Source organism: Danio rerio, chromosome 11 (genome assembly GCF_049306965.1).
Source record: "Danio rerio strain Tuebingen ecotype United States chromosome 11, GRCz12tu, whole genome shotgun sequence".
NCBI classification, from domain to species: domain Eukaryota; kingdom Metazoa; phylum Chordata; class Actinopteri; order Cypriniformes; family Danionidae; genus Danio; species Danio rerio.
In genome coordinates this window covers 26,614,507-26,639,514 of record NC_133186.1, presented here as the reverse complement: position 1 = coordinate 26,639,514, position 25,008 = coordinate 26,614,507, and the positions used below count along the sequence as shown (strand labels likewise).

Here is a 25,008-nt window from a genome sequence, read left to right as displayed (position 1 = left end):
CAGTTAAATAGACTTTGGCATTCATTTAGTTGCTCAAGCATAAAACAAGACAAAAAGCCGTTTACTCGCTTGCGCCCGTCAGGATCGGCAGGCTAGCGCAGAAGCTCCATTGAATATACTGGGGTAAAATAAATGTTCAAATTTTAAAGACATGGTGGGGAAAATTCTATTTAATGCAGTGCTTCTTGTACATTCTGAGACCTATTTTATATCGGATATCACTCAGCCAGTGTAGATCGCTGATTTTTTAAGAAAATAAACCTTAAACGTGCCAATTTTGTAATGGCATACAGTACACCGGAAGCGCTTAACCCGAGTTACTGACAAAATTAAAAGTCCTTTCGCATATACCATATTGGCCACTACTGAGAATGAAGCTCGGCTGCCCCCTAATGGTAATGTGTTTCCTAATGCAGAGAGTACTGCGGTGAACCTCAGTTAGCCATGCCATTCTGTTCCCTGAGACGTGCATTTCTAAAGGCATACATATGTACAAATATTTTCATTTATCTTTGCCATTCTCAATAATGTATATAAAAAATATACCTTGAGCTCTTCCATTTATTACAAGTGGATAATTACTATGTGCTGTCAAGCGTTTTGACAAAAATTTGTAATGAAAACAAAAAAGATTTTCCAAATCTGAAGTTTTTTTTAATGATGTGTGAGAAATTGGCTGAAATGTATTAGCTGAAAAGCTGATCTAAACAGTCTGGTTACTATACACTCTGTGTGGAAAGGACCAATAACAAAAGATATTCTGCTATAAATAACTTCTTTTATGTTCCATGGGAAAAAGACATACAGGTTTTGCGAGGCACAAGGGTGAACATGCGTATAACAACAGAAAAATGGGTGAACTAATCCTTTCCACTCAAATCTAGTAAAAGATTGTTCTCAAAGGGCCTATAGTTTGCCCAAAATGTTATTTTTATCATTGTTTACTCATCCCCATGTTGTTCTTGCATGACTGGCTTTTTTCCTGTGGATAGCAAAATTTGATTTAGCAAAATATACAAGCTGTGCTCTTTCATATAATAAAAGTGAATGGAAATCCATTACTGTCAAGTTAAAAAAAAAAAGGACAAATAATCATAAAAATATCATCAAAAAATCCTCATGCACGATTTTAAGTTTTATCACACAGAAGTTTTCAGCGAGTAATAAGCTGAAAAGTCACTCCACACTTTCATTGTATGAAAAAGGCCAAAAACATTACATAATAAATAAGCTTTTTGCAGTCCATGCAGAAAGGGTAAGCTCTACAGGTTTTGCTATTTATTTTTATATGAGCCATGGCTTTACACTCAATTTCTTTGATTTTTTTGTGTGGAGAACCACATGTTTGCTTTCCACTGAGTACCCAGACATTTTTAGAGACTACTGTGACACCAAAGTGCAGATGGAGAGTGATTTTTAGCTTGTCCATACTGCCATTATTGTTTGATCTCTGTGCTAATGCCCTAATTAGGACCCGCTGAGGATGACCTTTGTCCTGGAAGTAATTTGTCTGTCACTCCATCCCTCTTTCTCCATGCAGTCAAGCAAATTACTTTTTAGTAATTAAATCTTTAGATGCTTTTTAAAGTTGGATATTTAAAAGAAAATTGAGCAGTTGTGTCAAGAAGTACCATTAACCTCTAGAGGCACCAAATTGAACTGTGGAAATGACTGTTTTCACACAGGTTTTCCAAACTTTTCTATTTATGGTTGCATAAGCAGCCTGTGCCTTTTCAAACTTGCAGCATCAGTTGAGCCAGTGTTGCTATGTCGGGTTCTGAGAGCTAATCTCATTTAAGCCTCGGATGCAAGAGGATTAGCTATCCAGGAATAAAGAATCAATGACAACTCTGCTTCCAGAGCTGGTAATGTTTTGACATCCTCAGACCTTCCGAATCATACAACTGGCATCCATGGCATCAGCTTGGTGTTCCTCCAGTGGAGGCAAAAGGAAACGAGTATTACATCAAATATTTCCGCTCTAGCACTTGAGACAGTAGATGTGCTTCACGCTCCTCAGGAACTTCAGCAAACGACTGGGTAAACAGAGGGGCATGAAAAACAGATCCTGGCATTCTGCACATTCCTCACATAGAGGATTTCTTAGGAGGTGCCCTCTGCCTCTCTGACTAAACAAGGAGAAATGGAGTATTCTTTATGGAGGCGAGTATGGAGATGGAATGCTTGCAGTGTTGTAGGATAATATCTATAGTTTAGCTTGGACTGTGTGGTGATATTATGCTTTCAGGATGTTGGAAAAGATGCAGTGCTTTGATGAAGTAACATGCAATATCATAATATTTACCATCATAGTACCATGATGTTTACCTTGTGTTTATGAATATGACAAACATTCACAACAATTTTTAAATGGGCATCTCGTCAAGTTTAAATTCTTTTATGTTGTTTTTTTTTATTTGTTATTCATTCATTTTTTTTTTGTTATTTCATAATTTTACACTTATTAGAACAATTTGCTATTCTTAAACTCCAAAGTTTTATTGCAGTTTTAATAAGAATTGTTTAACAAGCACAATGATTTTCTCATGTATGATGTTTAATTTTCACCACAACCATGTTGGTCTTCATAAAACTTTTTATAAAATGATTCAAAAGAGATTTATATTAAAGCTCAATTAGTGGCTTAGTTATGGTGCAAATGAAATGTTTTCATATAGGTTCAGCTACAAAAAAAATAAAAAAATGTAGTGCAAGAAGGTTGCTGGATCGAGCCTTGGCTGGCTCAGTTGGCGTTTTTTGTGTGGAGTTTGCATGTTCTCCCTGCGTTCCCATGGGTTTCCTCTGGGTGCTCCGGTCTCCCCCACAGTCCAAAGACTTGCGGTACTGGTGAATTGGGTAAGCTAATTTGTCTGTAGTGTATGAGTGTAAATGAGTGTGTGTGTGGATGTTTCCCAGAGGTGGGTTGCGGCTGGAAGGGCATCTGCTGCGTAAAACATTTGCTGGATAAGTTGGCGGTTCATTCCGCTGTGGCAACCCTAGATTAATAAAGGGACTAAGCTGAAAAGAATGAATGAATATAGCAGAGCTTTCTTAATGAACTAATGTTATATTTTTCCTAAAGGTTCATATAAGAACTGTTTCTTGCAATTATCATCACTGTAATGTAGATCTGCCAATATTTTGTAAGAAATCAGACTGAATAAGATTGTTTCTTAGCAATATTTGATATCCCAAAGTCAGATTTGGTGTGTACACATCAACTGCTTATTTTGACCAGTTGTGAGGTGGCATTATTATAAGAATAAAATTTATAAAAAGTCCTGAATTTTTTCACATGAAAACCTGTGGGTTTCTAGGTAAGAGGAATATCACTGCCCTCACTGAAAGGAAAATCAGCTAGTCTGCCAGCAAACTTGTAATGTCTGGAAATCTCAGATTTCCGCCAACTTTTTTCGCTCTGTCTGTTTTTTGCTCCTTTTCCTCTTTCTTTTCCTTTTTGTGTTATTGTCGATCCTTCAGTTTTCGGTCAAATCTATTCCCTCAGGAATAATTATTTACTGAGATAATTTTATAACCACTTCTGGTGCCTTGGTAGTTACTTGTCTTTATGGTCCTAACAGCTGGAATGAAAGAAAGGATGCCATGGCTAGCTCAAGTTGTTTATGTTATAAAGTCAACTATACAATGCATCATGCAATTTAGTAGTTAACTTCACTGCATCACTAACTCTTCTTTTTGGCTCTCAGTTATTGATTTTTTTTTCAATTGCTCTCTTTCCTACATACAGTACAGTATCCCCCCAGCTGCCTCATCTTTTGCAGTCCTGTATTGCTGTTATGTCTTTTGGCTCATGCCCAAGGACATATCCCCACAGGCACTGTGTTCAGTCCCTTAATGGAAGCCCTGGTACAAAATGTCTCAATCACATTTATCTCTTCATTTATCTCCTTTAGATTACTTCTGGGTACTTGATTCTTTCACATAAAGTGGTTCAGCCCTAAAAAAAGATTTTTGTTTTCTATTTCGAATGGCTTTTTAGCATGATTTAGATCAGAGACTATCTAGTAAGAGCTGTGTGAGTTGAAATCTTCTGGCCTCAATAGGTGAACTAGTGAGTGATGCTGGACGCTGTGGTCTTTGGCTTCTTTGTTTCTTCGGTTTTTGCAATCTGCAGATGCGAGTTTGCTGTGTGATATCTTGTGAGACACATTTAATTGGTGACTGCTCAACATACTTTCAAATTGACCTTACTGTACTTTGATTTCATATACCAATGCATCTGCTTCACGTCAAACACACCTTTTAGCTTCAAGTGTGTTTAGAGAGGTTTGAACAGAACCGAAGGGGTTAAATTGGTGCCGTGACCCGATGCTGGACACTAGCAAAGACTATAGCAAACACAAGAAATGTCATTAGTATCTTTTTGAATAGGGAAAAGTGTAACTGTCAATATGGTGAATAAAGCCAAAGGACCAAATCATCGCTATATGATGGAAAAAAGCCCGCCTTGTAGTACAGAAGCCAATTATCGATTGCTATAAACTGACAATCCTTTGTGGGAGGGGTTTGGACCATACATGAGTTTCTGCAGATTTTTTTGTGATTTGGACAATTAGAAATGAAACTGATGAATAGACAGATGTTGTTTAATTTTATTGGTGATTCCTAATATGAAATTCAATCGTAAGCTTGGCAAGCAGTTTTGGAAAATTTGATGTTTCTCCATTCAAACAGAATGCACGAGCATACTGCCCGAGAGGCATTTCAAAGATGGCCGCCAAGTGAAATCATTTTCCTTAAAGGGACTTTGACACTAGTGACTGAAGCTAGAGGCTGTGATCTTTTAGCATCTTTTTTGGTGCTTAATTTAGATACATTAGTGCCATGACCCAGATAAAAACATTAGGTACAGGGGGATACTGTAAGTGTAATGAAGAACAGCTAGCAATTGACCGAGCAAACCTCACTTCCCTGGCTTAAAGAGGCGCATTTGAAACTGTGTAATTGAGGCCAGCTAGTAAGAGTTTTGTGGGCGGCAAGATTTCAAAATCTGCAAATAATGTTACCACAAACCTTATTTACTCATAAACCCAAAAGCTGTATTATATAAATGAAATCAGTTGGAAATTCACAAGGGAACCCATAGCCTTCATGCACAGTCACATTAAGCATTGTCTAGCGAATTTCTGTGGGCAAAATATAGTCATTTCAATTGGAATCCAAACAGGCTAGAATTACACAGACTCATCTGAGAGTCAAAAGATTTCCCCACACAGTTCTCTCAGTGGGTTCAAGTTTGTCTCATGAACTGGCAAAAAGTGAGTGGAAGACCTGTTGTAACAAACACTACTGATAATGACAGTGGGTTTTTATTTTTGTCAGAGAAACTTTGTTAAAGTGACAGTACCCAGCAAACAATTTTGTGTTTATTAGACATCTAATAGACATCTAAACGTTGACCGCTTGGCTAAAACAAGGCTAAATTTGGGCTGTCAATGAAAATATATAGACATCTAAGAATAGCCTGAAGCTAGACTAGTTGTCAAAAAGACAGATTAGACAGACTTTATATGTGTAGTCATTAATTTCTGTTTATTTAATGAATAGTCTAAATTAGGCCTAGATTAGGATTCTTAGATGTGTATTAGATTTTCACTGACAGCCCAAATTTAGCCTTGTTTTAGCCAAGACAACTATGTTTAGACGTCTATTAGACATCTATTAAATCTCTTTTAAAAACAAATATGCTTGCTGGGTACTTTTAGAGTTTGGCCTACACACACTTCAAGTTGATTTTTAACCTCTATTTATGATATTCCAGGTGAGAAACCTGCACCTGAACAGAAACCCGGCCTCTTGTGTCAGCATCCCAACTGTCCCGAACAGCGGCTTGCATCCAAGGTAAGCCATCAGAATGTGTTACAAGGGAAGCCCTGCAGGTGCGACCCAAACTGAGAAATGTACACCTCTTAGTGTTTTTGTGGACAGAAAAATTCCATGTATGCCAATGCATTTATCCCTTGGAATATTCCAGCACAATTAGAATTTGTCAGCATGTGAGCTTTGGGAACTATCAGGAAAAACAAATGTTTTGTTTGTCTTTGTGCTGTTGAAAGTTCAGAGGCGAGAGAACGGATGTGATGTTATAGGTGGCATTTCACCAGCATTCTCCTGGGAGTCTGGGCAAGCGGGCATGGAAAACAGAGATTACTGCTACCATGTACTGTAGGGTATATGAGGCTCACAAAACACAACATGTTTCTCCCTTCCTGTCTTTCTCTCTCTTCTTATGCTTCTCTCTTTTTGTCTGTTAAAATACAATACATCTATTCTGGTGACACTTTTTTGATTGCATTTTATTGTCATGGGTTCACTGCCAAACTGGTTTGACTAAAGAGCCAGTGTTTTTCTCCCAGTGTCCCTCCTCTTTTAAACATCAGTCACTCCCTTTTTTTCTCTCATTGGCAAACCTTGTGCCTATTCATTACCCACACTTTCCACTTTTGTATTTTAACAGGTGTTCCTTTACCTATAAAATCATCAATCACAATGCAGCCACAGTTATATGAATACATTTGTGTTGGTCTTCATGTTGGAAACTGTTCGAATTGACTGTATGCATGGAACTTTTTGAGTTTGAATTTTTGAGCCAGCTGGAAAGTGTTTGGTCAAACGTACCTTGTTTGTGTGGCTTTATCTTTTTTTCTATCTATGTTTTCTGATGCAGCTTTAACAGTATTAACAGTGTACATACATTTGAGGTCACAATTATTAGCCCCCCTGTTTATTTTCCCCCCAACTTCTGTTTAACGGTGAGATTTTTTTTAACACATTTCTAAACATAATAGTTTTATTAACTCGTTTCTAATAACTGATTTATTTTATCTTTGCCATGAGGACAGTAAATAATATTTGACTAGATATTTTTCAAGACACTTCTATACAGCTTAAAGTGACATTTAAAGGCTTAACTAGGTTATCTGGGTTAACTAGGCACGTCAGGGTAATTAAGCAAGTTATTGTATATCGAAAAAAAAATGTCTTAAAGGGGCTATTCATTTTTACCTTAAAATGGCTTTTAAAAAATTAAAAACTGCTTTTATTTTAGCCGAAATAAAACAAATAAGACTTTTACTTCTCTTAAGTGTATAATAAATTTCTCTTAAATTTATTTTTGTATTTATAATTCAACATATTATATAGTTTATTATTGCAATGGTCTACAGGAAAGATCAGAAAGTAAAATAGTAAATAAAAAGATTTTATTTAGTTTTATTTTTATTCACAAAAATGCAATACGTTATAGCAGAAATAATTAGAAGAAAAGTCATCACTTTAAGCTAAAAAGTAAAGGCTAAAACTTTGAATCTACAATTATTTTGTTACTTTAAATATAAGTTCTCGGCCCTTTTGCCTTTTATTTGATAGGACAGTAATGAGACAGGAAGTGAAGTGGGAGAGAAGGAGGGGGTTAAGGTTGGAAAATGTTCTCGAGATAGGATTTGAACTCGGGGCACTCTCAAGTGCTACCGCACCATACTGTATGTTGGTACGCTAACTACTAGGCTATTGCGTCAACAAAAACGATATATTTAAAAAAACTATTCTATTCAGATGAGTAGCAATATTGAAAGAATTGCAATACATGTTTTGAACAGAGAGGGAAATGTTCACAGGAGCAAACTTGCTTTAACTGGACATAAGCAGCATTTTTATTTATTTTTTGTTAAAATTTCATGACTAAATCGTGAATCGTAAGATTACTATCGTGAATCACATCGAATTTATGAGTCAGGTGAATCATTATCATCACTTCTTGTAATTAATTCAGAAGATGTTTATTGTTTTATCAATGCATTTTGTCTTGACTTTTGAAATATTTCATACCTGAATGTATATTTATTGGTCAAAACATGCAGAAAATCAAACCTGGTTTGTGAGGCTTTTATTTAGTCATAGCTTGTTGAGCAGGTGCAGTTTTGTTTGTATAAAATAATGATTACTGGTACCAGCCTGCTTCAAACAATTAGATAAACCTGATAAACCTTGCATAGAAGAAACTGATAAAGTTAGTTTACAGTATGTGGCGCATGTCTGATTCATTTTAGGACATGACAGTAATGTTTGCTTGCCTTTTTTTTCTGTCCTAAATTTCCTGTCTGCCAGTGTCCTCTCAACTTCAGCAAGCTTTTGAAGAGTCTCTGGGTAAACACTTCTGTTTCTAGTGCTCTCTGATCGAAGCCAGACTTAAGTTAATGTACCCAAATGTTTTATCTGAATCAGGAACACACTTATATCATTGCCCTTAAAATATGGAAAGATGAGAGGGATTCTTGTTTATTTGAAAAGGTTTCTGCTCAAAATGAACGGAGGAGAGTTTTCAAGTGTGCGTATGTGCGTGTTTATGTTTTGAAGACTTTGTGGCTCGTCTCTTGTGGGATACAAGCTTCATGTAGTTTTGTCCTTCCTGTCTCCAGCGAGGGGTCGAGAGGTGAAAATACACAAAGATGATGACGATAGTTTGCTGTTGACGTTGAACTGCTCATCCTGCTATAGCTGAGATTTAAAGGTGAAGTGTGTGTTTTTTTTAATCTTATCTCAGAGACGACTTTATATAAGCCATCCTTTTTTTTTTTTCTAAAAAAAAGCCTTAACAGTTTGGCCCTGCAGTGCTTTCAAACATTTTTCTGTTTGTTTAAGCATGGAGACCAGTAACAGGAATTTAAGTAATGGCATGAGTTTAGAGGCGGGGCTAGATGTTTGTTTGACCAGATGTAGAGTTTAATATAGAGTTGGTCCACCATTTGCAGCTATAACAGCTTCAGCTCTTGTGGGAAGGCTTTCCTCAAGGTTTAGGAGTGTGTTTATGGGAATTTTGGATAATTTTTCTAGAAGCACATTTGTGAGGTCTAGGCATGGGATGATAAACGTTTTGAAGGTATACTGCGGTTTGGAAAATTCAAGGTTTTAAAATGTTCTGTTATACGTTCCTATGATATTTGTGAGATTTAATTTTTTTTTTTTAGGATTACAGTATCTCCAGCAGAAAATATTTTCAAAAATGCCGTTTTATATTGTAAAAAAATCAGTGTTTTTGAACCTAATGAAGACAGCAGAAGTCAATGATTCATTATTTTGCCTCACATGTTTACAGCTCCAAAATATTTTAAATGTCTCTCAAAATAAAATATATATTGTGAAAATATTGTGTTCAAAGATGAAAAAGTAATGTTTACCTAGACATTTCAAATTAATAAATTTAAGAGCAGTAATCAAAATACCGTGAAACTGTAATCTTTTTATGCAAGGTCATCATACCGTCAGGATCATTTACCAACCCATGCCTAGTGAGGTCAGGTACTGATGGATGTAAAGGCCTAGCTTGTAGTCTTTGCTTTAATTGATCCCAAAGTTGTTCTTTCAGGTTGAGGTCAGGGCTTTGTGCAGGCCAGTCAATTTCAGTTATTTGGAGGGGTGTCCTAAAACTTTTGGCAGTGTAGTGTATTATGAAAGCAAATCAACCTGGGATTTTGAGTTTTTAGTTTTCTGACAAACACAAAGTCATTTTCAGTTTCTGTCCATTTTATCAGTGAATTTTATGCAAAACGCTGTTTTGATGCTTTTCGATGGTGTGACAGGTCACAGTATAGCTCCCTTGGTTCAAACAGCAGGAAGTGCGCATGAATGTAATTGTTCTTTTCTCTTTATTTATAGCACTAAATAAAAATGAATGAACATTTCATGTCTATATGATCACTCAATTGGTATTTTAACTATGGAAGGACACCAGTAATGGCCACAGCTTAATAGCTGAATAAAAATAAGCAATAATTAAATAAAAATACTATACTGTACTGGTTATAGATTACATAATGAAAATTGTAGATAGTAAAGGTAAAGGTTACTTATTTTAGCAATACCTTTAGTATTTTACGTATTTTAGTGTTGCCTAAATGATTACCTAATTATTTGTTTGACTGACAATCAATTGTGAATCCCTGCATTGTGTGTGTAAACATTACTAAACCAAAAATGACAATGCCATTACTTGTCCAAAGTTATTGGTGTTAAATATTATTTCAAAAATCAAGAGTTACTGATGGCCACCTGATATGATAATATCACAGCCATACGTCACCAATGTTTAGCATTATTATGTCTTTCTTATGTTGCACTTAATGGGGAAAAAACAAATTGGGAGATTTAATTAATAAAAAATAATTTACTGCCATTGTTTGACTATCCATAAAAAGTTAACTGTAATCTGATTATGAGTATTTATTTTAAACTTAATATACTGTAACTTTAATTAAGAGTATATTGTTTAGAATCTCATTACATAATCTAAATAATGTGATCATTTTCCTTTTGCCAGTCATGTGCAGTGTTATTAAACACATACTGTAGGAGAAGTTATTAAAACACGCAAACCTGACAGAACACTAGCTTTTGGTTTTGACTGTTTGCTATTATCATCAGAACTAGAATAGAAACCCAATTTTTTATATAGTTTTATTCAAAATCAAAACATTATTTTATTGTGTATTGTTACTCGCCTCAATTGTTTTTTCACTTTAAAGGCTCATAAAGCAGGATTGATTCTGTTCATCAGCTAGGGTAGTGGGTGAGTAAATGATGAGTTTTCACTGTATCCATTACTCATTTTACAGTCATTTTACAAGAAACCATCACGGACAGGAGGATATGCAATATTTTAACACCACGTGAGAGTATGTGTATGTAGATGTACACTATATGCTTAAATAATTTATGTGTGTATGTGCTTGTGTGCTTGTTTAAGTGTGTGTGTGTGTGAAAAAGTTGCGAAACCATCCTCATCCCTTACACAAACACAGACTAAACACTGCGTGCACTATAATAAACACAGACATTAGCAGCTGACTGTAATTTGTGTTGTAAAAGATGAATGTGCTGCTTACAAAGACATTACTAAGCTGGAGCTGGACAGAGTATTATAGGTTAGCAGATGGGATAATGGTGTCTTTCGACACTTTCTTTATGAAAACAGCAGAATGTCGCCATGTCAAAGATTTCTTCTTGGCCCCAAAGGCTTGATTTCAGTTGGAAAAGTAGGTTAATTACTTTAAAGTGTTCAAAAATATATTTAATCTGTTAACGTGAGGTTGACCTGGCATCCCGTCACAATGGATTTTCCCCACAAAGTCATTTTAAAGATGTCAAAAAATTCACAACCATAAAATGAGCTCATTAAAAGGATCGTTCAGGCAAAGATGGACATTATTGTAATTTATCTAATACTTGCATGTCTTTCATTCTTCTGAAAAACACATTTAGATTTTTTTAATCGTTTTTTGGTTTGTAAAATGAAAATTCAAATATGCAATCCAATGTTGATTAGACGCAAATGTTCTTCCAGTGTAACTTCCAGGATCTTAAACTCGTTCACCGCCGTTAATTTGAGTTAAAGGATTATTTCAGCTTCTGGAGCGGGCCTGTGCTGTATCTGCATGTGTCACTGCTTCCTGTCTTTCTCTGACTGTGAGAACAGACTGTACTCACACCTGTAGGACAGGCATGTTCAACACTTACTGCGCTGTTTAAAATAGTTCAATGACAAAATATTTGAAAAGTGGAGTAAATCAGCGTTCATGGAATGCTCAGGAATGTGAAGCCTCACTATGGCATTTGACCACCAGATGGAGCAATAATACTCTGCTATTAGGAACTATTCAACTTATGGACTGTATATGGGTGTTTGTGTGTGTGTAAGAGAGAAAGAGATTGTGTCTGTTTACCTACTAATAGCTTAGGGACAACATTGTATCCAGAATTTAACTAAATCAGACAAAACCTCTAAAAATCTTCAATGTGTTCTGTTACCTGTGTATTGTAGCTTAGTGTTTATATATTTTAATGCATATATAGTTAAATAAATGGTCTATGCAGTTGAAATCAGAATTATTCAACCCCCTTTTTTCTTTTTTAAATATTTCCCAAATGATGTTTAACAGAGCAAGGATATTTTCACATTATTTCCTTTAATATTTTTTCTTTTGGAGAAAGTCTTATTTGTTTTATTTTGGCAGAATAAAAGCACATTTAAAAAAAAAACATTTAAGTTGAAAATTATTAGCCTCTTTAGGCTATTTTTTTTCGATGAAATGTCTTTGACAATTCAAACATGAGCTGAAAACACAGAGACAATCGGCTCCACAACCCTGCAGGTGGGAATGTGGGAAAAACCAGCTCCCCTCCTTTCCTCCATTTATATTTGAAACATCTCCCGAAACCAACATGGCCAACAATCCCCTTTACACTCAACTCACACGGAAGGGTCATTTCAATGATTACTCAAAGTTACTAATAGTTTAAGTAAGACTGGTCTGCTTAATTCTATCGTAATGATCATAATATGACTAAATAGCTCTTTTTGATTTAAGTAGCAGCTCTATGGGGACCGCATAAAAAATATCCTAATCTGAGTAAGTAGGGTTCTGCCTTTTTAGAATAGCGTTCAATCGTCACTGCTTAGTGACCAAGACTGACATGATTAAGAGATTGTATACTCAGCTGGTACAAGACTCAGGATGTTATAGGAATCAGAATAAATGAGAATAAAATACAATACCAAATCGAAGAGAATATTCACTCCTAATCTAAAGTAATAATAAAAGAATCTAAATAATCTTATCAATGTTTTATAATTGGAGTCAGATAAAACAAGGATAAATATATTAATATTCTAAGCCACCTCATACTAAAATTGATGTCAGATATTAGTTGAGTTTAAAGTAAACCGAAACTGTACTGGAAAGACCGAACATGCAGTGAACCTTCATCCACCAGTAGACGCTGTCATTGGACTAACTGGCTGGACCTTACAGTGTCTTGAAAAATATCTAGTCAAATTTTGTTTACTGTTCTCATGACAAAGATAAAATTAATTAGTTATTAGAAATGACTTATTAAAACTATTATCTTTAGAAATGTGTTGAAAAAAAAAATTCTCCATTAAACAGAAATTGGGGAAAAAATATTCAGGGTGGCTAATAATTCTGACTTCAACTGTATTTGGTTTATATACAGTATTTATGGTTTATATATAACAGTGTGACAAATAAATTTATAATCTGGTGTCTCACCCTCTCCTAAATTGAAGCTGAAAGGGCATCTGTTGCTGGAAAATGCTGGGCGTTTGCTGGAATAATTGGCTGTTCATTCTACTGTGGCGACCCCTGATAAATAAGGGACTATGCTGGAGAATAAATGAATAATCTGACAAAATATGTAAGTACTTAGTTCTCATTTAATTCAGTTACAATTTATTTATAATGAATTACAATATACTATGAACTTAAGTGATTTCTAAATAAATGGCAGATATAAAATGATAAATTGATCCAAGTATGTAAAATAAACAATATGAAAATGATACTACAAATAAACTCTAGTTTTATGTGTAGGATCATTAATTTTTTTCTTTACTTTAACCTGTTCATTTTCACCCTCTTTAAGTTTATAGGCGTGAAAAATTTATAATTTCTCAACATAAAATGTTGTAATTCTTAAATATTTTCGAATACAGATACAAACGTATTGTTTTTTTAGTTGACAATAAGAAATTTACAGAAGTCTTAGAAGTCTATTGGACTTTTATTATAGTCTTTTATTATGCAAATACACATTTTAATCAAATAAGTTTGGACTCGAAGCCAAAATCCAACCTGTCTGATCGTGTACCAAATATTGATATCATAACAATTGAGATTCCTGTGTTTGTTAAAGCAAATATAGTCACTAGTTAACACCCAAAGATAGTTTTTATGCATTTTCTGTCACAAATTAATACATATCTTGTACAGTATCACATCTATCACAAAACAGTCAAAGCAAAAGACATTATTATTTTATAAAATCTTTTAAAAACAGATATTGTTTATATGTAAAAATAATTTAGCATGCTTATAATAATTCAGCTCTTTTCCCAATGGTTCTCTCATCAGACCAAGTGTGAAAACAGCCTTACCTCTCATATTTCATGCTGTACCATCTGTCAACATGAAGATTTTTAATTCTCTCCTTGTTTGTGCTTTTTTGCAAAGCACAGCTCTTCAGCTCTCTCATTCAGTCCTTTAAAGGAGACCTCTGATGTCACCAGACAGGAATTAAGTCTCTGGATGAACAATGAGGTCACAATGCATGACCCCTAAGGTGTAAAATTACAGTCATTTTCAGCTCTAAATCAGGTATTCAAGCCTTCTTTGCTTCAGGCACATATATGTAATGACGACATGCTTCAAATTAAAGCAAATGTCAGTCGTTTTGATGAGCACACTTTGAAGCTTTATATATAAGTAAAACAATTTGACAAAATGTGATTGGATTGTTTTTTGCTCGCAATTCTCACTTTCTCACAATTGCATGCATAATTGCAAGAAATATATCATAAAATTTAAAAAAAAATAAAAGGTAAGAGTTTGAATCTTGGATTTTTTTTTTTAAATCAGGATAACGAGATATCTACCCAGTTAACAATTTTAGCTTCCCAAAAGTTCCTATTAAGTTATATAAATTTTTTTTCCATAAATAGTGGTCACAAGGTATAATATATTTTAAGGTATAATTCACACTAATAATAAACCAGTAAATATGACTTTCAGCTCAATAAATAGTAATATATTTATTACTATAAATATATTATTTTATGGTAATATATATATAATTATTAATAATTTGCTGCTTATTAATCATTAATTAAAGTAGAAGCTGGGTACACATTGAGTAGTGTGATTTGTATTATTATTAATATTGTATAAGATTAGGGATGTAGAATAAGATCATGCAGGTGGCTCAGTGCTTAGTACTTTCGCCTTACAGCAAGAAGGTCACTGGTTCGAGTCCCGGCCTGACAAGTTGGTGTTTCTGTGTGAAGTTTGCATGTTTTCCACTTGATAGCGTGGGTTTCCTCCGCGTGCTTCGTTTTTCCCCACAGTCCAAAGGCATGCGCTTTAGGTAAATTGTATGAACTAAGTTGGCTGTAGGACATCCGCTGCATAAAACATATGCTGGAATAGTTGGTGGTTCATTCTGCTGTGGTGATCCCGTGATAAATCAAAGACTTAGCTGATGGAAAATGAACAAATGAATGAATAAGATCATGCAGAATCCGCTTGTTAAGTGTGATGTCACGCGAAGCGGCTTCCGGGTCCAAGCGCTCTATTCAACTGAATGGGGAGACTCATAAAATGGTAATAATAAACGTTTACAAAGCGATTTAAGGCTTTCGAAAATCACGATCGCAGTATATATGTCCATGCCTAATATCCGATGGCCAGAAAGTGATTCATTTTTTATAAATTGTTAAAATTTTGGTATTTGTTATGCAGCAAGCCCAGAGATTGTTGTGTACATTATGATTTTATATATAATTAACTTTAATGTGTGATAGGAATAAAACGTGATCATAAACGAATGATTTCTCCACTCAAATGAGTGGCGGCTTGGACTCGGAAACAGTATTCATACGTCACAAAAACGTCACCACTTAACAAGGGGATATGTACTTTGTACTGTAAGTATTAATAAACAGTCAACATCTTAATAATGGGTGTCTCGGTGGCGCAGTGGGTAGCACAATCACCTCACAACAAGAAGGTCGTTGCTTCGAGCCTCGGCTGGGTCAGTTGGCATTTCTATGTGGAGTTTGCATGTTCTCCCCGTGATCGCTTGGGTTTTCTCAGGGTGCTCCAGTTTTCCCCCACAGTCCAAAAACATGTGGTGTATTGGGTAGGCTAAATTGGCCATAGTTTATGTTTGTGAATGAGTGTATGGATGTTTCCCTGTGGTAGGTTGGAAGGGCATCCGCTGCGTAAAAAAATATGCTGGATGAGTTGGAGGTTCATTCTGCTGTGGCGACCTCTGATTAATGGAAGGACTAAACTGAAAAGAATCTAAATCTTAATAATCCTAATCTTAATCATGAATATTGAATAATAGGCAGGTAATGAGCCACTAAATAATAAAAAGAATTGGTACTCATCTAAAGTTTTTTTTTTTTTTAATTGTAAAGTTTGAAAAAAAACAAACATTTTAAGAGTGAAGAAAAGAGTCAGAATTGTAAGAAAGAAAAATAAAAATTTACCAGGAAAGCAATTGTCAAAACTTTGAGGAAAAAAGTGACAGTCACCTCCTTTTTAAAATCTTTTTATCCTGCAATCAGTGTCAAATTTAGGCATGGGCAATATGGGCGATCGCCCAGGGTGGCATCTTGCTGGGGGTGGCATGGGGAGATGGTGCAAAAGAAAGAAAAAACAAAAACAATCCACGGTAAAAAGCATATGTGCCTCAGTATGCTTTGAGATACGATTTATTTTATGCAAGTGTATTAATGCCAAGAGTGGTAGGCTATCCCAGAAAAAAGACGTTAGGAGCCATCCATATTTGGCATCTGTTGTAAGCGCAAGTTTGTTTTTCTCTTTGTGAAACAAAAACAACGCTGATGCAAGCAAACTGGCGCATGCGCACAGAGAACCATTCCTGCGTATCTCACACGCTTATGATCCCAGCATAAATCCCAGTTGTTTACATGCATGCTGATAAAACGCGCAAAGTTAGGATAAAGAGTGAGGGAAGTAAGACTACATTAATTCTCGTCCTTAAGTCGAGTCAGATAAGATGTACAGATAATTCTATAAAACACTTTTTTTTTTTTTATAGAATTGTCAAAATTAATATTCATGTAAAATGTATCTCAAGTGATCTTGGCATGCTTAACATGTACATGTTTAAGGGTTCTTTTTTATATTAACTAGATGTAACTTTACATGGGGGTGTATATGGGGTGGTTCGCCCAAGGTGCTATTCAAGCTAGAACAGCTACTGCCTGCAATCAAAATGCCTTTGAAATTATAGACTGCAAAAAGTTTGAAATGCGATCAAGATCCTATTTGTTTCACCTAGTCAATTGGGGAGAAAATAATCTATAGTCAAAGGCAACACTTCACTATATGGTTGTATTAGTTAATGTTAGTTAATCATAGTTCAACATTTACTAATCCATTAATAAAATCCAAATCCATGCTTGTTAATATTATGCACTGTATGTTAACATGAACTAACAATGAACAACTTTATTTCCATTAACTAACATGAACAAATACTGTAATAAATGAATCGTTCATTGTTTGTTCATGTTAGTAAATATATTAATAAATGTCATACAAATATCGGTCATACTTAGTTCCATACAATGAAACCTTATTGTAAAGTGTGACTGGTTTAATATATAAAATGACAATAACGTTACGTTAAACGTGCTTCACTGTTGTTGTATTCAAAAAGTACCCTGATCAGGACATTTTTTAAATATTTGAGCATTTCCCATCATTCATTCTGGGCCAAACAGTGATCTCACACTTGCGGTCCACTTACGCATCCCAGTCCTCTTAAGGGAAGACTGAGAGATGTGGCCACAGGAAGTTGTTGTGGATCTGGACCCGAGTTAAAAACAGGATATCGACACAAGAGTGACGTTTAACAGTTGGAAACGTCCTTCACAGCAACACTTCTGTCTGCCCGTGTTTTTGAGAGATTGGCCTCCATGGGGCATGTTTTACCTGACCTGTCACATCCTTTGCTGGTTTGTTTAGTTATTTTAAAGTCCTGCTTTATTCCGAGGTCATCAACTGCAAACATAAGCCGTTTTTGAGTTTAGCAAGTTTACACATTGTTTTTTATCCTTGTGATTTTGATAAGTTACAATAATTTGTGTTTTAGAACATTAATAGGCCTTACATCAGCTTGCTATATAAAGCATAGGCAAAGAAAGAGAGGAAGTGTGGAGAGAGTAAAAGAAAGGGGGGTCGATATTGTAATATTCTGTATTTGGTAGATGTAAGCTCAGCCGCAGGCTTCAAAGACTGTGTTTTTATGTAGGATATCCTGACACCACATGACCCAGACTCCTGCAGGGGTGAATTCTGGGAAGTGTCTGATGTACAGTAGATACAAGGGAAAATAAAAGAACCATGCTTATTGTATTGTTGCATGTAGTTAGGATTTTAAATAACGTTTTTATTCTTGTGTTGACAGTTTGTTTTGTCAACACTACTACTGAATTATGCAGTAATAGGGTGTTTCTTTAAGTATAATATTTCGTACAATAAAATACAATAAAAAAATTTATTAATAAGCACATTTAAAAACAACCAAAGTTGACCAAAGCTGTACATAGGAGTACTAAAGACAGAAAATATAAAAACATTTTACAAATAAAAGCAATAAAACAGTGATCAAGGAGTATTAAAAGCGAGAGAAAATAGATGGGTCTTTAAACAGACTTAAACAGAAATAGCGGGAGAATGTCTAATGTGAATTGGTAGTGTTCCAGAGTTTAGGACCAGCAACAGCAAACACTTGATTGCCTTATATGATCTCAATGATCAAGAGGGGGTATACGGACAACGCAAGTCTGTAAGGTACTAAGAAGCAAGATTATTGGCAGCTTTGTAAACAAATAATATCATTTTAAAATCAATTCTGTATTTAATGGGTAACCAGTGAAGTGCAGCTAAAATAGGAGTCCCAGAGAGTAGTCTAGCAGCCGCATTTTGTACCAGCTGCAGATGAGAGAGAGAAGACAGGGAAATACCTGAATAGAGAGAGTAACAGTAATCCAGATGTGCTGTTATGAATGCATTTCATTAAATAGTTTTTTGCTAAATATAAGCCAATATATGTATACTGGACCTGACAATATTTCTTAACTTTATCTAAATGTTGCTCTTGCTAATTTTCTTGACTGGGCTTATTGTTGTTGCTGTTGTAATTAACTTATCATTATGCAGTTATTTAATATTATCCTGCAGTTTTTGAGTTTTCTTGAGCTTTTGAGTTATTTATTTATTTATTTTTTATTCATTCATTTATTTTTACATTTGGAAGGAGTTCTGTATATGTAAATGCGCCATTAATCCAGACAAACTAGATTTCTGTCTCTCCGCAGTGACAGAAACAGAAACTGTCACAAACATGACCACCAAATTAACATTTTTACATAAATTTTCACTAATGATCTCACAACAGCTAGATTTGAAGTCTGATACATCAATAATGCAACCCACTCTCACTCTGAATATGTACTGCTATATACATTTCTGGAGAGCACCAAATACGTCCCAGGAGTTACATTTGTCTTTTTTTTTTTTTTGCAATCCACCAGAGGGCACAGTGTACACTTTTTTGAGATCTCAACTTTCTCTCGTGAGTACCATTTGCACTTGATGGTCTTGCATAAATCCACCCGAGGTTGCTGTCAACTGAATGACTGACTCCTCCTTCTTTAAGCCCCCAAAAAAAACCCTTGCCTGATTTTTACCACATCTTCACATTATACCAGATTCTCTCCTGTTATTTACTTGTTTATTTTTTGGCTTCTGTTTTTGACTTACCCTCTTTCTGGAACTTTTCTTCACCGAACTTGAACCCCATCATTGTGGTCAACTTCTCTCTGCATCTCAAGTCTGCCGACATACATGTAGAGCTACTGGACAAACTGGTAACAGTGGGAATGCCATCCATGTGGAGGTAAGCGGTCGGCTGGTAAGCGGTAAAAGGAACGCCGTCATACCGCCCCGCAGCGTTCATTTTAAAGAAGAAATGTAGCCATACATACTGCTGGCTACATAAATCGCAATCTCCAGAAGTTAGCAAATAGGGCTGCGTTTTCAAAATGAGCCCGTGTTGGAACAATATTACGGTTGTATCTGCTCCTGATCATAGATGTTTCAACTGATCACTGTAGATCAGGGTTCTCAAAGTCCAGATTCCAGTTCGTATCCAGTATAGTAGAGAATTTAATCTGGACCCACCCACATTTCATACTAAATGTGTGTAAGGGATTAAAAGTTTGGATTTGCTACTTTGAAAAAAAAAAAAAAAACTTGCTGTCTTGGATTTAAATTCCCTTTTGGTGAGGGTCTGAAATGAAATCAAAAGTATAGTTTTCTTGCAAGACACTTTGGTCATGACTTCAAATCAGCTTATGACTTCATTTGCCAGTTAGAAAACAAACATTTATTGTACTTTTATCATATAGTACTATACACCATTTAACTTAATATTTTAGTCAGTTTGATTGACACACAGTAAGTTAATATGACTGCAAAAGTTCAACTGATTCCACTAAAACAGTGAAGGAACTTTTGTTGTTGTTGTTGTTGTTGTTGTTGTTGTTAATATATGTATTTGCATGTTTATTAAAAATCATTCTTTCATAAGCAGTTCTTTCAAAACTTTAACATTGATGAAAGATCAAATTTGTACCTTTGAATTGAGACTCCTGCTCTACATGATAAATGACAGATTTAAAAACGAAATCCCAGGCAGTGAAAGGCTACAAGTGTGGCAGAGCTTTTGTGTGTTTGTTTTTTTTTTTTTTTAATATATATATAGTATGATGGTTGGGCAAATCTGTTTGTGCTCTGCAAAATCAGCAGGAGTAGTGGGTGTGTCTGGAAAACCACAACTCTTTTTTTACACCTGCATTTAGATGTATCAGTCAGTACACACAGCTGCTCTATCTGAATCACCTACAACACACACACACACACACACACACACACACACACACACACACACACACACACACACACACACACACACACAGACAGACTCTGTTGGAGCCGTTCAGAAGCAGCCAGTAAAAAGGAAGGAAGCGGGAAGTGAAAAAGCAGAGCGACGGAGAGTCAGAAATGGGGGTGTTATGCGCTCAAAGCATTGAGTTGTCCTGAAACTCTTCGTTGTTTTTTGCCATTCTTACGGACCTTGGAGAAGCCGTCATCTTCAGGAGGAGAGAGACAGACTGGCGCATTTGAGTGTGTGACACCAGCATCAGGTGTGTGTGTGTGTGTGTCAAGAATGCATTATTGTTTGTGATTTCACAGGGGCGTCTGAGGGTTTATGGTTGTTATTAAAAAGATCTGCGTGGTGCTGCGGTTTTTACCACAGATGTGTGAATAGAGAAATGAGGCATAGGCAAAACTGATGATAGAGCTGCGTTCACTCTCTTGATGATCTTTGTGCTCTTTCAATGGCTTGTTATTCCTTAGAGGCACAGTGTCCTGTATTTCACTTTGTGCTTATTTTAATCACTGTTCTTGGGTATATTCTCTACAGTGACCTTTTAATTATGGGCGTACACTGGCGTGAGACCGTTTGAGGTCTGATAACTGTGAGGAGAGAACAATAATGGACTTTTTTTCTCCTCCGGGCCCTTTGTAAACGTCAGCACATGACAATCACAAGCAGATTTTGTTGGCTCTGTATTCTCTCAAGGGTCATTTGGGGCAAAAACAAGGGCTTTTTTTTTTATAAATGTAAGTGATTGAACATAAAATAATTCAGTTTCTCCCCCTTAAAACATAAGAATTGTTTGGATTCAACAAATTTTAAATAAGTGGTTTGAACAAGTAGACTTTTTTGTAAATAATTGACAAAAGCATTTAGACAAAGGATTTTATTGTTGATTAGTATGTGCATTTTAATTATATAAAATATTAAATGTTATGTTGCATTATCAGAATTATATTGGTTATTTGCCATATCTTACAACCTAGTAAGTGTTTATAGGTACTATACTATACTATACTATACTATACTATACTATACTATACTATACAGTATAATACTGTTGTCATGTCCCCCAGATTTAAAGTACAGGTCAGTATCAGGTCATTTAGAGCTTTTTTTTAAATATATAAAAGGGTCCTGTTTTATTGACATGCTTATGTTGATCACACAGTGCATTTTTTTTTACTTCAGAAAAGTTTTGAAATCATATTGGGTCAAATAGACGTGATAGCAACAGTTGAACCCATTTCTAATTCTTACCAAATGTCCTTTTCTGTGGAAAAAAAGCTCTAAATGACAGTATTATTATATTGTTAACATTATATCTCTTTTTAAAAGATGTATAATCGAATAATAATTTAATATTGATATATAATATAAGATTTATAATGTAATATTGATGTGCAATATGAATTATTCTTATTTTTGAATGCTTCATTTGTATAAAATGAAACCAAGAAAAAATTAGGCAACACTTTAGGCTTGACGTGCTTCTCCTGGCTTTCAGAAGAATTTTTCCCTACTCTAACTCATTGCAAATGCATTTCAAATAAGAAGACAAAGGAAAAACAGAGGGGGAGAAAGTCCCAGGTAGGATAAAGTAACGGTTTGCCTTGGCAGTAGTTGCTCTAAGCCTTATTTAGGCTTACATTTTTACTTATGAGCCTCAATCTGGCTTTACTTTGTTCTCAGCTGGAAGCCATATTGGTCTAAAAAAGTATACATAAAAATCGTTTATGACAGCAACTCTTCACATTCTCAGTCCTAATGATTATTTTTCAATCTGCGGTATCGACATTATATAACTTCTAGAATCTGCCCATTTTCCTGATTCTTGTCTCCTATTGTTTGTAGGGGTTTTGCTGGCACATGTTCCCCGTCCTGCTTACTCACTTCTTGTGCTTTTCTATCAGATGGTGCTTCGTCACTGCTTTAGCATCTAGAGGCGCATTTGTTTTGGCACCTTTAGCTCGAGAATGTGTGCATAAATATATTTAGAGTGGATCCTGAATTGAATTTGTTTGAGAAGCAGCTGTTTGAGAAGTCACCACAAGGATAAAATTGCTGGTTTTCTGAATTTTGCGGTGTAGTTTTTGCATGGTTCTCTATCTTAGTGTGTTCTGTTGCAAAGCTTATCAAGAGTACAATAGAAGGAAGCAGACAACCAGGAGGTCTTTATCCCTCTTTCTTTTTCCCTCTTTCCACACTTTATTTCCTGCTGATGTTGGCCTTAGAACTTGTCCCAGAAACGGCCTTTGGACAGAAAATTAATGCAATGTTGAACTTTATGGAAACATAATGTTGCGTAATAGCAAAGCAGAATATTTCCTGAACTCTTTATGTTCTGAGGCAGATTTTTATTTAAACTTCGTTTTTTTTTTCACCATACATATCATCATATATTTTTCACTGATGTCTGTATTTGTTTAATTCTTGTCTTAAACCCAGGCTTAATTAAACAATGGAAACTATTAGATTATTGTGTTTTAAAACGTTCAAAATGCAAAACAAATCTGAAACACAAATTACCATTTGTGCTCATGTAAAGAAAAAGCAATAGAGCAGGACATTTATCATATATTCAACCATGTATAAACAAGACACTACATAAATAAACAGCTTTTCAATATGTACTACACAAAAAGTATTTTTTTCCGCTACTATCATTTCCAGAAAAGAACATTATTTGTTTGTTCCAGTTTTCATAAAATGTTATAGGGCTGCACGATATTGGAAAAATGGGACATTGCGATATCTTGTTTTTGCAATATATATATATATATATATATATATATATATATATATATATATATATATATATATATATATATATCGATATAAATACAATTTCACAAGATCACACTATTTGGAAAGAATTTAGAAATTTACATTGACTGGGATGCTTTTTTTAAGAGAGTGTAAATATATATTAAATAAAACAAACAAATTTTGAACGATAATTTCACCAATGAATTTTGGTGCAGTCTAACAGTATTAAGGTAGAGAAATTCATTTAAATGTAAAACACTGCATAGTCTTTATTGTAAAAATATTTAAACAATTAACCTCTGTTAAAGTGCCAAGCTTTATAATTTTTTGTGTCAAATTATTTAAATTTGCTTAAAATCTTAGTCACCGGAAATAAGAACAAGTTCAAATAAAAATGGTTCACGCTATTAGATTAGAGTTAAACTTTTCAATAACTCCACAAATCACGTGTTGATCAACTACACTACCGGTCAAAAGTTTGAGGTCAGTTTGTAATTTTTATTTTTATTTTTTTAAGAAAGTTATTCTGTTCATGAAGGTGGCATTTATTAAATGTAAAAATAAGTTCAATATTTATTAGATTTTAAATAACTGCTTTTCTTATTGTATGTAGTTGCAAATGAAAATATTACCCCAGTCATTATTGCTTTTATTACTATTACCATTAATAATAGTAATATTAATTAGGAATGGAAATTAGGATATTAATTAGAAAAATTATGATTCTGAAGGATTGTGACTGAAGACTGGAGTAATGAAGCTGAAAATTCATCTCTAAAATCACTTGAATAAATTATTAAATTAAATGATGATGAACTACTTTTTAACAGTTATTTTATAGACCAATAACATTTCACAATTTTACAAATTTGACTGTATTTTTGATTAAACAAATGCAGCCTTGGTGAGTTGGTTAAGCTTATTTTTAAACCTTGAAAAATCATACTGACCCCAAACTTTTTACCGGTAGTGTATAATCACAACTAGACAGGTCCTGTGATGTGACTATTGCAGATTTGCACATTGCGATATCGATGCTGAAGCAATATAATGTGCAGACCTAAAATGCTACTTCAATCACTGTAATTTCAACCACAGAATGCTGTCAACACCTTTTTTCTTTCTTAATTTTAAAAATGTAACTTCCATCACTGTTATTTCCAACTCTTCAGCGTTGATGGAAATGACGCTATTGTCAAATGTTTTTGACAGAATTTTCCAATGCTTGTGCTGTTGGATATTATTTGAGGGCAATTAAAATAGACAAGCGAAAGTGTTAATTGCTTGAAGAATGTTTGTTTTTAGTCGTCAGAGCCAGAATCCCTTATAGTTTAAAAAACATCAAATTGTAATAAAATTGGGCTATGACCTACAGTACAGCCAGAAACAATTGATGGACTGTATTTCACACACTTTGCTCTTCAAATGTGACATTAATGCTTTATGATTTACTCCTCAGGTTTGTCACCACCCGTCCTGTCAGGACCTTCGAGACGGCAGTCCATTACACTTGTGTGAGTCATGTGACTCCATCTGCCATCCAGCCGCTCATGACGGCATGATATTTGACAGGCACCCGCGCTTTGACCTGCAGCCACAAGGTACAGCATCTCTCTGACTTTTCTCTGCTCAGTTTGAATTCAGATGAGAATACATTCATTCATTCAT

The 25,008-nt window shown here is 34.9% G+C and overlaps 1 protein-coding gene across 8 annotated transcripts in view; it reads left to right on the top strand.

Moving 5' to 3' along the window:
• plekhg5a (pleckstrin homology domain containing, family G (with RhoGef domain) member 5a) overlaps positions 1-25,008 on the top strand; it is a 74,225-nt gene that overhangs the window by 7,473 nt on the left and 41,744 nt on the right. For 4 of the 8 annotated variants that reach the window (XM_073916728.1, XM_009306046.5, XM_021479837.3 and 1 more), the window contains exons 2-3: positions 5,783-5,862; positions 24,800-24,941. In XM_073916728.1, coding sequence (XP_073772829.1) covers positions 5,783-5,862; positions 24,800-24,941 — 222 coding nt within the window. Of the gene's footprint in view, positions 1-1,712; positions 2,164-5,782; positions 5,863-20,750; positions 20,837-24,799; positions 24,942-25,008 lie in introns of those variants that run through there. The other 4 variants (XM_073916731.1, XM_009306048.5, XM_073916729.1 and 1 more) reach the window with 3 other exon arrangements.